Below are 17,524 nucleotides of genomic sequence, written 5' to 3'. Positions count from 1 at the left end.
GTAAAGGTTTTCAAAAAAGGGAGTAAACGTAGAGGTGGCGAATATCAATCTATCAAAAACAATGCAAACAAAACAGAGGGGATGGCATTTGTATCATCCTCACATAATAGTACATAATAGCACAAGCAAGAATCAACTTGTAATAATATATATAACTATTCAATCACAACTAACTTTATCCTGTTTTTGTTTATTAATATTATTTTGCTTCGCTGTGTGTCTCTGCTGTTACCTAGGGATGGTCAACTGACATCCACACTGTCTTGTTTTCTTTGTTTTGGAAGGACTGATGTTAGCCATCCTGCATCTACTTTGTTTTGAAATTTTTCTTTACTTTTAATATACAATATTATTAAGAGTAACTTCTAATACCACTGACTTTTTACCATCTATCTTACAGAGCTGGGTATAGTTGCTATCTATCTGATAAAAGATGGGTATATTTACCATTTATCTGATAAGAGGTAGAATTCTTTTAATCCATGTTCCAAATAAACTGTGTTTCACGTTGGAAATGTCAATAAAAGTACAGACTTGTTAAGTGATGTTTGAAGATCAGCAAAGAACATAAAATAATTCATTATTTGTAATTCCTTTGTCTTATGTTACAGGTTTAAATTACTGAATTCTATTTACGTATTCTATTATTTAATAACATCAAACACTTTAAATGTGTTTTCAAGTAATCTTTAAAAGGAAAACGTTTCAAAACTCAGAGCTTGTTCACTGAAAGTATTACAATATGTATGATAATTCTTATTAGTTAAGTGATCAGATTTCCATCGTAAAATGATCAACTGATACTTCGACTTCCTTTTTTCTAATATTGACAAAAGTATTGTAAGAAGGGCTGAAAGTTCGTGTTTGTTTACAAAATACTTGGAAATTTTAGCTTTGTTTTATTGAGATTAAACGAATCCAGTTTCTCATCCCAAAATAAACCAATACAAAGGAACACCTTTATACCTACATTAAAAATAATATAATAAATAATAATAATAAAATAAATAATATAAAATTATATATTCAAACATCTAATCACGCCCTCTACATTCCGACACTCGGTTACACAACCCCTTTCAAACATGTGGTCAGCTTCCGGTCAGTTACCTCTTCCTTTCTTTGTGAACCTGACGATGACCGAAGAAGGTCGAAACGTTGTTCGCTGCTCTACGTAAATTTTTTTCTCAACCAAAACGAGCCGTTTTTACATATATATTTCTCTACAAGTGGGTTTCCTCGACATCACTGAATCCAGTTTTTATATAACTGAAATCAGAGCCATTTTGGTGGCTCACTTCAGACTTAAGTATTCATTTATTTACTCATAAACATGATGATTTTTGATTTTCAAGTCTTTATTATTAGAGTTTTGAGAAGTTTTGTCAAGAGCAAATCTATAATTGTTGTATAGTAAAATTATACTAGGGTAAGAATATACTTGAATTCAGTACATTATCTAAATTTTCTAATTATTCTAGGTACAAACGTCTCATCAAAAGATTATCCCTCCTTTGAAAAAAGGAAGACTGTTTTTGTCCAGGCTAGTCCTTAACTTCGTTGTTAAACCAACTCTGGGATGGCACAGCCCTACCCGTCTTCGTTGTACTTCAATGATTATCCAGGAGTATTCAAGGAGTGTGGAGAAAGTTTTCCTTAAGGGAGTGAAGTTAATTAATCTCTATCCAGGTGATTCATTTAAGCAACAATAATAAGCTAACGAGAAGACAGGAAATTATTAAAAAATAACTATATACCTTTGATTAATACTGGTGGATTCTGTTAACTATTTGATTAATACTGGTTGATTATGTTAACTATTTGATTAGTACTGGTGGATTCTGTTAACTATTTGATTAATACTGGTGGATTATGTTAACTATTTGATTAATACTGGTGGATTTTGTTAACTATTTGATTAATACTGGTGGATTATGTTAACTATTTGATTAATACTGGTGGATTTTGTTAACTATTTGATTAATACTGGTGGATTCTGTTAACTATTTGATTAATACTGGTGGATTATGTTAACTATTTGATTAATACTGGTGGATTATGTTAACTATTTGATTAGTACTGGTGGATTTTGTTAACTATTTGATTAATACTGGTGGATTCTGTTAACTATTTGATTAATACTGGTTGATTATGTTAACTATTTGATTAATACTGGTGGATTATGTTAACTATTTGATTAATACTGGTGGATTCTGTTAACTATTTAATTAGTACTGGTAGATTCTGTTAACTATTTGATTAATACTGGTGAATTTTGTTAACTATTTGATTAATACTGGTGGATTATGTTAACTATTTGATTAGTACTGGTGGATTCTGTTAACTATTTGATTATTACTGGTGGATTTTGTTAACTATTTGATTAATACTGGTGGATTCTGTTAACTATTTGATTATTACTGGTGGATTCTGTTAACTATTTGATTAATACTGGTGGATTCTGTTAACTATTTGATTAATACTGGTGGATTTTGTTAACTATTTGATTAATACTGGTGGATTATGTTAACTATTTGATTAGTACTGGTGGATTCTGTTAACTATTTGATTATTACTGGTGGATTCTGTTAACTATTTGATTAATACTGGTGGATTCTGTTAACTATTTGATTATTACTGGTGGATTCTGTTAACTATTTGATTAATACTGGTGGATTCTGTTAACTATTTGATTATTACTGGTGGATTCTGTTAACTATTTGATTAATACTGGTGGATTCTGTTAACTATTTGATTAATACTGGTGGATTTTGTTAACTATTTGATTAATACTGGTGGATTATGTTAACTATTTGATTAATACTGGTGGATTTTGTTAACTATTTGATTAATACTGGTTGATTATGTTAACTATTTGATTAATACTGGTTGATTATGTTAACTATTTGATTAGTACTGGTGGATTCTGTTAACTATTTGATTAATACTGGTGGATTATGTTAACTATTTGATTAATACTGGTGGATTTTGTTAACTATTTGATTAATACTGGTGGATTATGTTAACTATTTGATTAATACTGGTGGATTCTGTTAACTATTTGATTAATACTGGTGGATTATGTTAACTATTTGATTAATACTGGTAGATTCTGTTAATTATTTGATTAATACTGGTGGATTTTGTTAACTATTTGATTAATACTGGTTGATTATGTTAACTATTTGATTAATACTGGTTGATTATGTTAACTATTTGATTAATACTGGTGGATTCTGTTAATTATTTGATTAATACTGGTGGATTATGTTAACTATTTGATTAATACTGGTGGATTTTGTTAACTATTTGATTAATACTGGTGGATTATGTTAACTATTTGATTAATACTGGTGGATTCTGTTAACTATTTGATTAATACTGGTGGATTATGTTAACTATTTGATTAGTACTGGTAGATTCTGTTAACTATTTGATTAATACCGGTGGATTCTGTTAACTATTTGATTAGTACTGGTAGATTCTGTTAACTATTTGATTAATACTGGTGGATTCTGTTAACTATTTGATTAATACCGGTGGATTCTGTTAACTATTTGATTAGTACTGGTAGATTCTGTTAACTATTTGATTAGTACTGGTGGATTTTGTTAACTATTTGATTAATACTGGTGGATTCTGTTAACTATTTGATTAATACCGGTGGATTCTGTTAACTATTTGATTAGTACTGGTAGATTCTGTTAACTATTTGATTAGTACTGGTGGATTCTGTTAACTATTTGATTAATACTGGTTGATTATGTTAACTATTTGATTAATACTGGTGGATTCTGTTAACTATTTGATTAGTACTGGTGGATTCTGTTAACTATTTGATTAATACTGGTGGATTCTGTTAAGTATTTGATTAATACTGGTGGATTCTGTTAAGTATTTGATTAATACTGGTTGATTATGTTAACTATTAGATTTGTACTGGTGGATTCTGTTAACTATTTGATTAGTACTGGTGGATTCTGTTAACTATTTGATTAATACTGGTGGATTCTGTTAACTATTTGATTAGTACTGGTGGATTCTGTTAACTATTTGATTAATACTGGTGGATTCTGTTAACTATTTGATTAGTACTGGTTGATTATGTTAACTATATTTTGTATTCGGAACTGATGAATCAAATACCGACATTTATACATTTAACAAACTATAAAGTTAAAGACTGTTTATTTGTTTTTGCATTTCGGGCAAAGCTAATCGAGGGCTATCTGCGCTAGCCGTCCCTAATTTAGCAGTGTAAGACTAGAGGAAATACAGCTAGTCATCACCACCCACCGCCAACTCTTGAGCTACTCTTTTACCAACGAATAGTGGGATTGGTCGTAACATTTTAATGTCCCCAATGGCTGAAAGGGCAAGCATGTTTGGTGTGACGGGGATTCAATAGCTCTCGAGTAGCTTTGCGCGAAATTCAAAAACAATCACCTAATGGCATAGAATTTTCTGTTCAGGAAATTGTTTTTTCAGTATTTCACAGCTAATATGAATATTGTAATCACCGTTTCCTTTATACCTAGAAATGGAGAGTAATACTTCTTTATAATAATAAAATAATATATTTAATATCTTTCTTTCCTCTGGTGAATTTTTCCAGAGTTCATATTCTAGTAGAATGCAAGTACGATTAGATTATTAAACTTCGACAACTTAGTACAAACTTACTGAATAGCAGATACTTTAAACATAAAAATTATATGTACATTATATATACATAAAAATGTATATAGTTTGCTTTTTTCTCTTATTTATGCGTTAAGAGCTTTCCAAAATATTACTAAGGCGCACAACTCGTAATCTGATGGTCACAGGTTCGAATCCCCGTCACACCAAGCATACTCGCCATTTCTGCTGTGAGGACGTTTTAATGTGACGGTCAATCCCACTATTCGTTGGTAAAAGAGTAGCACCAGAGTTGGCGGTGGGTGGTGATAGCTTGCTGCTTTTCCTGTCATCTTAAAATGCTAAATTAGGGACGGTTAGTGTAGATAGGTCTCGTGCAGCTTTGCGCGAAATTCATGGGCAAACATGAAATAATGTTTCAAAACAATCTTCCTTTTGTCTTACTATTGGTTGTTACTTTTGTCTTGAAATTCTTACTATTGGTTGTTATTGTTGCCAGAAAGAATTATTTCATATATCTAATTAGTTTCAATTTTATTTTTATCTTAGCACGTTTATTTTACCTCATGAGAATATTTTGTCACATTTTATCATATTCATTAAATCAATACACACATTTATGGTATATTTGCAAAGGATAAAGTCTGTTTAAACTTACAAAAATATAATTTAACACAAAAATATTTTTAGGTACGAAAAGAAAGCTTAAAGACAGTAAAACCTTTCGTGGATCGTAGTTTTCACCTAAATTCTGCGAACTTCTCATTAGATTATTCAGTTCATTTCTGACCATGCAATCACATTCTCACGAAACCAAATGTTGTTATTCTCATAGTTTATTTACTCTAAATTGACACAAGCAGTTTATAATCGGATCTAACGAATGGCTTTTAAACTTCCCCTGGAGCGACTTCTGAGCCTGTGAAACTAATGGCTTTTAAACTTTCCCTGGAGCGACTTCTGAGCCAGTGAAACTAATGGCTTTTAAACTTCCCCTGGAGCGACTTCTGAGCCTGTGAAACTAATGGCTTTTAAACTTCCCCTGGAGCGACTTCTGAGCCTGTGAAACTAATGGCTTTTAAACTTCCCCTGGAGCGACTTCTGAGCCTGTGAACTAATGGCTTTAAACTTCCCCTGGGCGACTCTGAGCCTGTGAAACTAATGGCTTTTAAACTTCCCCTGGAGCGACTTCTGAGCCTGTGAAACTAATGGCTTTTAAACTTCCCCTGGAGCGACTTCTGAGCCTGTGAAACTAATGGCTTTTAAACTTCTCCTGGAGCGACTTCTGAGCCTGTGAAACTAATGGCTTTTAAACTTCCTTTGGAGCGACTTCTGAGCCTGTGAAACTAATGGCTTTTAAACTTCCCCTGGAGCGACTTCTGAGCCTGTGAACTAATGGCTTTAAACTTCCTTTGGAGCGACTTCTGAGCCTGTGAAACTAATGGCTTTTAAACTTCCCCTGGAGCGACTTCTGAGCCTGTAAAACTAATGGCTTTTAAACTTCCTTTGGAGCGACTTCTGAGCCTGTGAAACTAATGGCTTTTAAACTTCCTTTGGAGCGACTTCTGAGCCTGTGAAACTAATGGCTTTTAAACTTCCCCTGGAGCGACTTCTGAGCCTGTAAAACTAATGGCTTTAAACTTCCTTTGGAGCGACTTCTGAGCCTGTGAAACTAATGGCTTTTAAACTTCCCCTGGAGCGACTTCTGAGCCTGTGAAACTAATGGCTTTTAAACTTCCCCTGGAGCGACTTCTGAGCCTTTGAAACTAATGGCTTTTAAACTTCCTTTGGAGCGACTTCTGAGCCTGTGATTGTTCAAGCCACATGCTTGTGACATAAAAGGATTGGAAGTAGCTGCAACAGTAAAATCTAAGAGACTAAAACTCACAAGAAAAATAGGCGTTACCAATAGGCGTAACTTCACAAATAAACTGTACCTAATGAAGTCCACTTAGATGCTCGTTTTGTATCTTTATTACAAATGGGTAATTAATTGCTCGTTAACGATCCGTAAGCCTCACTAAGACATTCTAGCATATCTCTTTTTATATATATACATCTGACATTTTCACAAAATTTGGACATTCTAATCATTTTAAGTTAAACACACTTAAAAATTGCATCAAGCATTGGAACGATTTCTCTTAAGGGAATTATTGAATATTTTCACTTAATATTCTCTTGAATATATATAATATAATTAAATGTAAATTAATGAACAAACAAAAATAAATCAATAAATTGCAGCCACAATAATAACACCCAACAGTGGAACATAAGTGGGTCATTATGTAATATTCCCAGGTTTAAGAGGTACTGGCAGAAGTTTGGGCAGATGTGGGTGGTCTAGCGTATCTTTACCGAAAATAATAATGATAGACATCAGCAAGAACAAAATAGAATAGAATACATCAAAGTAAAGACAACAAACCTGCCCCTGAAGTTAGCATTCCAGCACGACGTTTGGACATAAATGAAATCCCAGCACAGTCAGAGTTGTCCAGTTTTCCACACGTTGATTGCTTCACACACTCGCCGTTCCTTAGCTACTGACATAAAAGAAGGATTAGAGATAGAACTGAAACGTCGTTACACGATAGGGAGATGGCTGAATGTTCATAAACACTTCAAGCAACAGCGTTTCTCTAAAGTAAATCCCTCAAATACGTTTTATTTATTTAAAATCCAGTGGATGAAACGCCTTAGAAACTTAGTTGTCGGGATAATTTGTCAAAGTAGGAACTTTCCGAATTTTTTTTCTAGCAACTGGACTAATGAGCTTCATGTTCTTTATTTAAAAAACTTAAAACCTGATTTTTAACGTTACAAGCAATCACAGGTACCGGTGAACCACGAGGGGTCATAAGTTTTCTATGCTATTACACTAACAGTTAGATTAAGTCCTTTAATAACGATTTGTTGGTTTGTTTTCAATTTCGCGCAAAGCTACACGAGGGCTATCTGCAGTGTGGATTAATAATGTTGCAAAATGCGGCCAATGACATTTCACGTAACTTGGCGGAACAAGCCATTCAACAGTAAACTTTCAGTCATGCTACAAAGTCATGCTACAAAGAATATTCGTATTAATGTACAAAATACACATCAGAACATTATTTACACATAAATGTTTGATCTTTGAATCTTACTTATAATTTTTACTAATTCCAAAAGAAACTGCAGTCCACATTTCAAACTTTCATCTCTATGTTCGTACAGCGCTAGCCAGGCTGTTAATTGGTTTGTAAAATTTATTATAATTCAAAATAAAGTTATAAAGCAATACGTGAGAACTTCAATAGAATATAGTGATGACAACTAGCGTATTATTGTTTAACTTCAATAGAATATAGTGAAGACAACTAGCGTATTATTGTTTAACTTTAATACAATATAGTGAAGACAACTAGCGTATTATTGTTTAACTTCAATATAGTGAAGACAACTAGCGTATTATTGTTTAATTTAAATACAATATAGTGAAGACAATTAGTGTATTATTGTTTAATTTAAATACAATATAGTGAAGACAATTAGTGTATTATTGTTTAATTTCAATACTATACAGTGATGACAACTGCTATGTTATTGATTGTAAAAACACGCTGGATATTTTTGTAAATTGTTGTATACAATTTAAATAACTGTCCAATAAAATGGAACCAAGATTACACTATGTAACACAAATTTTGTTACTGGATAGTGTGTGTTATTTTTTAATTGCTTATGTTGTAAAAGTACAGAAAATGGCTATTATCCCCTTCAAACGTTACTTTTGTGACCTGGATAATGAAATTTAGAAATTAACCTATTTTCTGTGTAAAAACGGGCAAATTTGCACATTTTCATTTACATAAGGTTTGAATAAAACAACATATGAATCAAGATTTACACGTATTTATACTAAAGTTATACAAAATGTTTAGAAGTGAGTAGTTTTTCAAGATTTGCGACTGTAATGTAAATCACTTTCACGTATCAGCCCCCAAATATAGTCTCCCATCATGTTTTTGTTATACACTCCCTGGTCACAAAAGCAAAGTTTGAAGAGAAAAATAGGTTTTTTTCCATTTACTTTAGGCATAAGCAATTGGGAAATAACACTTTCTGTCCAGGAACAAGAAAAAGTAAAAATTTTGTTACATAGTGTTATTTTGACGAGAAATACAGAGATTTCTTTTGTGCTTTAAAATGAAGACTTATAATTTTCATAATAATGTTTAGCCTTTATCTGTAGGAATAAATGACAATAACAGCAAAGTATAGATAGGAATACATCGATAAAAATTGCAGATAGAAACTGTTGGTCTGAAAGTTATGATCATTTTCCAATCCATGCTGTCTATTCAAGTGAAGATTCATGTAAAACCTGATAGTTGTCTAATAAGCAATAAAAAAGTTATTCAGGGTATTTATAATAATTTCACATAGTGTTAATATAAATATTCTATAGTTTTTAACTTATTTATGGTTCAAATCCTAACAAAGTGTTCATGGTAATGTCATGGTGTTTTTAAATACTTTGACCAGATGGTTCACAAACAAATATGTGTGTGCCTTTTCTCTTTATTTTGTTTTTGTAACGTTTTGTTATTCAGCACAAACCTACACAAAGGACTGTCTGTGCATTGCCCACCACGGGTCTCGAAACCCGGCTTTTAGCAGTACAAGTTCACAGACGTACAGCTGTATCACTGGGGTGACTATTACTAGTAATGTACCTGTAAACATTTTCTCACAGGTATATAATGATGTTGAATATATACGTTCCTTCATTACGTTATAATGTTACGGTTAATCCCACTATTCGTTGGTAAAAAAGTAGCTCAAGAATTAGCAGTGGGTGGTGATGACTAGCTGTCTTCCCTCTAGTCTTACACTGCTAAATTAGGGACGGCTAGCACAGATAGTCCTCGTGTAGCTTTGCGCGAAATTCAAACAAACCAATTATTTGATTTTGTTTTTAAATTTTTTTTATTATTCACTTTACTTCTGTTTTAAGCTTATTTGCATTGGTTAAAGAACGTCCTTCAAAATTCACTTAGGCTAAATATCAATTGTTAAAATAGATAAAAGACGTTATTTTAAAGTTAAGTTGTTAATATATTTTACACGTGTTGCTATTTTCTGTTACGTTAAGTAATATAAACCACTTCATTTTTCTTTATTCTCCATTGTAACCTTGATATATTTGAACATTAAAAACAAGGTTTTATATAAAACGTAACCGACATAGTACTTAGTGTCTAACCTTCCCTAACATGACATCGAAAGCGATCAATATTTTACAATAATTCTGCGTTTTCAGTCTGTTGTTAATCAATGTCTACAATAAAGTTTTGTCTCAGTTTATGTTTTCAAAGGTTTATCAGGTAAATCTTCGACATCGAAAAACATGGATGTAATTCCTTCTAAGAAACGAATAAGAGATTCATTTGTGTATTCTTTGTTTGTGTTTGAATTTCGAGCAAAGCTACTCGAGGGCTATCTGCGCTAGCCGTCCCTAATTTAGCAGTGTAAGAAAAGAGGGAAGACAGCTAGTCATCACCACCCATCGCCAACGCTTGGGTTACTATTTTGTTGTTTTTGAATTTCGCGCAAAATTACTCGAGGGCTATCTGTGATAGCCGTCCCTAATTTAGCAGTGTAAGACTAGAGGGAAGGCAGCTAGTCATCACCACCCACCGCCAACTCTTGGGCTACACTTTTACCAACGAATAGTGGGATTGACTGTGACATTATAACGTCCCCACGGCTGGGAGGGCGAGCATGTTTGGTGCAACGAAGATTTGAACCCGCAACTCTCAGATTACGAGTCGAACGCCTTAACTCAGCTGGCCATGCTGGGCCTTCATATCTGTATATAAGCAATGTTGTGCTGGAAATAACTTTGTATTTGTATTTCGTAATTCACACACTAGATGTAGCTAATTTGTTTCACTCTCGTTTGAGAACGTTCACTCCGTATACGTAGATATATGATGCTAAAGTTGTGGTTTAACCCTTACTCTAATAAACTTAGAATTGTTAAAAATCTTTAGTCCTAAGTTAAATGTTGAAAAAACATGAGATGATCCTAACAAAAGCATTTAGTAAGAAAGAGAGCCTAGCATGCTTTTACTGATATATAAATATTTATGGTTGAGTATTTTATATTTTTTTTATAAACCAAAATTCAAACATTTATGGTTTGTTTTGTTATTTTCTTGTTATAACGTCACTTAACATGAATCAAAAATTTATGAAAGACTTTACTTCACTTGTACTTTCTGTCCAGAAAATATTTGCTGTCATCATGATAGAGCTGTCTTCTCTATTGCTTTTAGAATATTTGTTATTTTCAAACAAAGAAAACAATTCTTTACAATTAGATACAACCACTATAATAGCAAAGAATTCCCTTCTGCGTGTCTTTCAGGTTTAATTATTTTACAAAACAGTAATATACTGCATAAGGCAGGTGATGACATGGAATTATTAGTTGACTATAATTATCAGAAGTTAATTTTTATCGCGATAATACCTTACATTCTTTCGTTTCGTAGCGAAAGGAGAGATACACATATCTGGCTTAAAGTCAAGTTACGAACTTGGTGAAAACGTTGACGTCAACTGTTCTTCTTCGACATTTACCAGTCCTCCTGTCCTCAGATGGTACCTAAACGGAGAGCAGGTTGGAGATATTATTTTGTACAACCTCTAGGTTTGAACGCAACATTTAAGCAAAAAAGATTCTACTTTTGTTTAATTAAAACTGCATGTAGCTGATCGTTCATATAGTTTAATAGCTAAGAATACCTTTCACTTAAACGAACTAATGATTATAACATTTTAAAGTATTTGCCAACGATTGTTTTCCTTTTAACTTATGTATGTAACATAAGGACATAAGTTTCATATTTAAAAGAGTTAAAGGATGAAACATAACCTTGTTCCCAAAACCGTAGACAAACCACTAGTGAAAGAACACCTTAACTCTCAGCTGTTAACGCTGTGCCAATAAGGGTGTACAGTTTTGAACTTTAATATTCGCTACCTTATTTTTACGCTCACAAAGCGACATAAAATGTTGAGCTTTCAATAAATTAACGTTTCAGGGGAGACGAAAGTTATCGCCCGAAACGGCTAGACAATATAGCTTCACCCAGTAATCCATTTCTATCGATCTATAAAACTTACAAAAGTTGGGTGTGTGTTTTTCCGTTATTTTTATTGCTTTCAACAACCCTCATAAGAGTAATTTTCATGTTCCCTATTTCCAGGTCATGTCTAAACAGCTTCTCTTCTATCCAATCGCTGATTATAAGGACGGATATAAAACTGCTGTGTTAGGACTACGTTTCACAGTTCAGGAAAGTCATTTTCGCAAAGAACAAATGCGAATAAATTGTACAGCTACGTTTTCTGTGATCATTGACAGAAGAGATGCGGAGACGTTAATAGGACTCGGCCAGCAATCTTCGGGACTACAATTATCAGAGAACAAAAAGAACGGTTAGAAATACCAGGATATTTTTAGACTATAAACTAGAACTTAATAAAAAAAGAAAGATACTGCATAAGCACTTTATAGGAACACTTTAATTTGGAGATAAAAATAACGTTCAAGTGTTTGACAGATACGCACCAAGATGTGAAAGAAATGAGTTAGAAATCAGAAGAAACACAATATTAATTAATCAGGAGTAGAGCCGTACGTATATACTATCTAGCGAAACCACAGCCAAGGGAACGGGCTTGGAGAAATCAGGCAAAAACGTTAATAGCTGATCATTTGGTAGAGAAAACAAAGATAATTATGTTAATTAACTGAACAATAGATGAAAGAACTACAATTAGTTTTATATGAAAGCCACATTTGGCAATCTGTTGTGTCCGACGTGGAGGGTCGAACTCGAACCCTGGATTTTATCATTTTACGCTCATACACTTACCGTTGTTGTACCAAGAGACAATCAGTAGGAAACATAAAGAGACGCTAACTGACGATAGGAGAATGTTAAATAATTTCTATAGACGCTTTTGTAGATGTCAGGAAATTAGTCATAAATTAAGAACGTAATAACATAAATGTATTGACAGCATACATAAACAACATAGGAAAATTATAACATTGTATTACAGGAGAAATAGCTTGACATAAACAGCTAAGGAAAAGTATAACATTGTACTACAGGAAAAATAGCTTGACATAAACAGCTAACGAAAAGTATAACATTGTATTACAGGAGAAATAGCTTGAAAGCATATATAAATAGTATAGGAAAAGTATAACATTGTATTACAGGAGAAATAGCAGTGATGGTACAAATGAAATAATAGCTCACAAGTAGCGATGGTCAGCTGGTTATAGCGCTCTACTCGCAATCTGAGGGTCGCGGGTTGGAATCCCCGTCCCACCAAACATCATTGCCCTTTCAGCCGTGGGGACGTTGTAATGGTCAATCCCACTATTCGTTGGTAAAAGAGTAACACAAGAGTTAACGGTAGGTGGTGATAACTAGCTGCCTTCTCTCTAGACTTACACTGTTATATTAGGTACAGCTCGTAAAAAGAACCCACACGTAGCTTTACTCGAAATTCAAAACAAACAGCCTCGTTCATTCGTCAGAACACAACAGTAATTCAACATAATACAACAGTAATTGACAGAAATAAATACTTTTAGAGAGGAAATCGATAAACAGCTGATAAAGAACAACTACACTCTTAACACAGAACACAACAGTATCTACCATATAACAAATTAATAGACGACACAGCAGCCGTTCACATCTGACAGTTCGCGTTAGCACGTTCATTAGTAAGAGAACACAAGACATCAGTAATAGCTGAGAGAGAGGAGGTGATTGGTTGCCAGAGAATTCCTCTATATATTGCCCGAATCTGAAAGAAAGCACCTTAATCTTTGGTAAAAATACAGCAGATGTTTGCAGAGAGTTTACTTGTTTAAGTCTGGATAAAGCTAGTCAAGGGCTATAAGCTCTAACAATTCCTAATGCTGAAGTGACAGGCCAGAACGAAGGCAGCTGGTCAACAACACCCATCGCCAACTCGTGTGATACGCCTGTTAGTACGACTTGCTGTTTGGTTTGCCAGAGCACCTGGTTACACAAAACGCAAATACGTAACAGATACACAAAAATTATTGTAAGATTCTTGGTTTGTAGCTAGCATTGGACAGCAAAAGTAAATTACAAAAGATACTTCAATAAAAAAAAACACAATAAAAACATATATGCAACTGAAAGAAATAAATGGTTAGGGTTAGTTAGCAGAAAAGGTCCTCTGTGGTTAACAAAGAATACAAAATTAATTTTTGTGAGAACATTGCTGATTACCTGTAAATATGTTAACGATAGATTGAGAATGTTGAAAAATGTGTGACCTGTTTAGTAAGAAACACTTTACGTGGAAATGAAGAAAAACTCAATAGACAGCAATAATATATATGTTTAAAGCCTTAGTTTCTATATTATTTTACTTGGCTACTTTGATAATACAAGTCATTTTTTCCAACAATAAGTTTTTATATTCAGTAACAAGACATCGCCAAGTCTTTAATCGTTAAATGATTCAAATACAGGAGAAAAGAAAATTTTACTGTTCTAAACATTTATCATTCACGTACACAACAAATATTGTTTGTTTGTTTTAAATTTCGCGCAAAGCTACTCGAGGTCTATCTGCGCTAACCGTCCCTAGTTTAGCAGTGGTAAGACTAGAGGGAAGGCAGCTAGTCATCACCACCCACCGCCAACTCTTAGGCTACTCTTTTACCAACGAATAGTGGGATTGACCGTCACATTATAACGCCTCCACGGCTGAAAGGACGAGCCTGTTTGGTGCGCTTGGGATTCGAACCCGCTACCCTCGAATTACGAGTCGAACGCCTTAACGCGCTTGGCCATGACAGGCCCTCAACAAATATTACATCATTTACTGCCTTTATTTTAAAGCTGTAAAACGCAAGAGTTTTGTTATGATACAATTGTGACTCTTAACGATTCCATTTACGTTATGAAATATCAGCTAACACAATTTATTTTTATTTTCTTTCACAGTTAAATTCCCAGTCTCCGGTGACTCAGCGGTAAATCACTGAGCTCATAGCGCATGCGCAAAATTCTAGTTTCTATGTACGCGGTGGTCAAAACAAAAACGGCCTATTGTGTATCTCTGAGTTTGACGACAAATGAACAAACCATTTCAGACAGAAAAATCTCGAAGGTGATACAGACAGCCAATCACTACGACATCGGTCGTAATTCACGTAATTCACAGCTAGAGCACATTAAATATTCAGAAACAAAAATTTACAATGTTGAATAATTAAATATTTGTTTAATCTTCAGAAATTATACATATTATAGCTTTAAGATGTATTACATCACTGTCAACGTCCTTAGTTATGAAAATAAAGTCCGAATGTAGACTACACTTTCTTCTTAGCCACTATCTTCAGTTTCCCGCTGAAACAGCAGTAAGTCTTTGGATTTACAACGCTAAAATCAGAGGTTCGATTCCCCTCGGTGGATGCACCAGTTAGCTCGATGTGGCTTTGGTATAAGAAAACCCACACACACAAAACGCACGAGTTTGACTGTTATTCACCTCTTTAAACAAATGACAAGCGTGGAAGATACCCGTTTTGATCCCATTGTCCTAAAAGAAACTTTCTAATGACAGTAAACACCACGAACATTAGTGGAAACATTGTTCACATGACCATATAAGACTTAAGATATTTACTGACGAAACGCTTGTCGACGTTATCACATGAAGTATAAAAAATAATATAATAATATGAACTAAAAATTAAACCAATATTTTTGTAAGTTGAATTCTTACTTAAGTTACAAACAAGAAGGATATATACAGCATTTTCAACTAAGCTGTGGTGGTTGTACATCACAAATCATTTTGTTTTCTGACTAACTAAAGCTTAGGACGTTGTCGCTAATCTACCACACTAGATCCTGTCATTGAAAGTCGCTAATCTACCACACTAGATCCTGTTATTGAAAGTCGCTAATCTACCACACTAGATCCTGTTATTGAAAGTCGCTAATCTACCACACTAGATCCTGTTATTGAAAGAAGTTCATTGGTAGCAGCGTACACAAACACAAATAATACGTACTAAACAAATTTAGACTGATATACTTAAGATGGTCATAGGAAACTTGTGATACTGTATCGATAACCATACACAAAAACAAGAAACATGTGAGACATCGCTGAGTTTTTAAATTAGCTGTAATAATATTTACTTAGTAAATTATTTACGGTTTTTCCACCATTCTAGTTAAAAATGACGAAATACCGCCATCATTACGTCAGATAAATTTGTATTTCGTCATCATGAACTAGACTAGAATGGTGGAAAACCGTGAATAATTTACTACAATAAATTATGTTACAGTTAATTTAAAAACTTCGAGATATCTAGTATTTTTTGTAGATTCAGTGCATGGTTAATTATGTTACAGTTAATTTAAAAACTTCGAGATATCTAGTATTTTTGTAGATTCAGTGCATGGTTAATTATGTTACAGTTAATTTAAAAACTTCGAGATATCTAGTATTTTTTGTAGATTCAGTGCATGGTTAATTATGTTACAGTTAATTTAAAAACTTCGAGATATCTAGTATTTTTTGTAGATTCAGTGCATGGTTAATTATGTTACAGTTAATTTAAAAACTTCGAGATATCTAGTATTTTTGTAGATTCAATGCATGGTTATGTTTTTATAAATTGTTTTTATTTTCTATTTTACCTTTCATAAAGTAAGATTTGAAATTCGTGACAATACTTTGTTCAGTTGCAAAAGGAAAATTAATGAAAACTATTTGCCATCACTATTTCAGGGATAAGTGGCAGTAGTGGATTACATAAACACCTTTGGAAATCCATCTTTCTTCTCTCCACAGTTTTGTGGCATTTCTTTTAATGAGCTGGAAAAGCTGTTACAGGAAGTTATAGGTGCTGTAAAGCTGTTATAGGAAGTTATAGGTGCTGTGGTAGCAAGTTGAGAAGATAAATATTTATTCCCTGTACTATTTATCAAAATAATTATCTTAAGTATAACCTTTTGAAGAAGTAAAATGGAGTGATCCGAAGTCGTCTTATCCAGTATTACAAAGTGACGTCGTAAAGTCTTACTTTTTCTTTCCATTTTTCCTTTATTATTAAGACAAAAACTTAAAAAGAACATAATGAGAAACGTATGCGTCAGGTTGCCCTGCTAATATTATGTATCGATATTACGTGGACAAGGTATTTCTGAAGACATCAGTGAAAGCTTTTTTTATTTAGAAATGAAGAACCCTCTAACGCAAACTGTGTTACCGGTAATTCAAGGAAATGTCTGGTCTCTAATCTGATTTCATTTTTTCCAGTATTTTCTATGAAGAATGTTCTATATGTTCTATGAAGAATGTCCTATATGCTCTATGAAGAATGTTCTATATGTTCGAAATCATACTTTTAAATAAACCGGAAATGACGACGTTACGATTTTTTATCCTCAAAATTAATCCATTTCTTCAAACTGAGACCTGCTGACCTGAAAACACGAGTAACTGTGATAATTCTAAGTCCTTCCCTCTATCTGTTGGTGTTTCTTATTCGAATACACCAGTAAGAATTGTCGCTCACCGTAAAAAATATTATTCATGTGGTAAATAACATGAATACCGTATCAATACCAGTACGACAAGATAACATGCGTGGAAATTCCGTACTTTGTTTTCCTCTTACATGAATTTTCTCTAATCGTATTCTGTCTGTTTTGCTTCTTGAGTAAACCTTTAAACCATATTTTCTAATGTCTTTCCACGACCTAGAGTGTCTTTTTACGTAATATCATTCCTACCAATA

The 17,524-nt window shown here is 33.3% G+C and overlaps 1 protein-coding gene across 1 annotated transcript in view; it reads left to right on the top strand.

Moving 5' to 3' along the window:
- LOC143235141 (synaptogenesis protein syg-2-like) overlaps positions 1-17,296 on the top strand; it is a 123,620-nt gene extending 106,324 nt beyond the window's left edge. The window contains exons 5-8 of the mRNA XM_076473001.1: positions 1,482-1,689; positions 11,187-11,314; positions 11,904-12,135; positions 16,513-17,296. Coding sequence (XP_076329116.1) covers positions 1,482-1,689; positions 11,187-11,314; positions 11,904-12,135; positions 16,513-16,595 — 651 coding nt within the window. The 3' untranslated portion in view covers positions 16,596-17,296. The remainder of the gene's footprint in view (positions 1-1,481; positions 1,690-11,186; positions 11,315-11,903; positions 12,136-16,512) is intronic.
- Positions 17,297-17,524: the final 228 nt, after the last annotated feature.

This window comes from Tachypleus tridentatus, chromosome 12, assembly GCF_004210375.1.
Source record: "Tachypleus tridentatus isolate NWPU-2018 chromosome 12, ASM421037v1, whole genome shotgun sequence".
NCBI lineage: Eukaryota > Metazoa > Arthropoda > Merostomata > Xiphosura > Limulidae > Tachypleus > Tachypleus tridentatus.
Note: the sequence above shows the minus strand (reverse complement) of the source record. Positions and strands in the feature narration are given on the sequence as shown.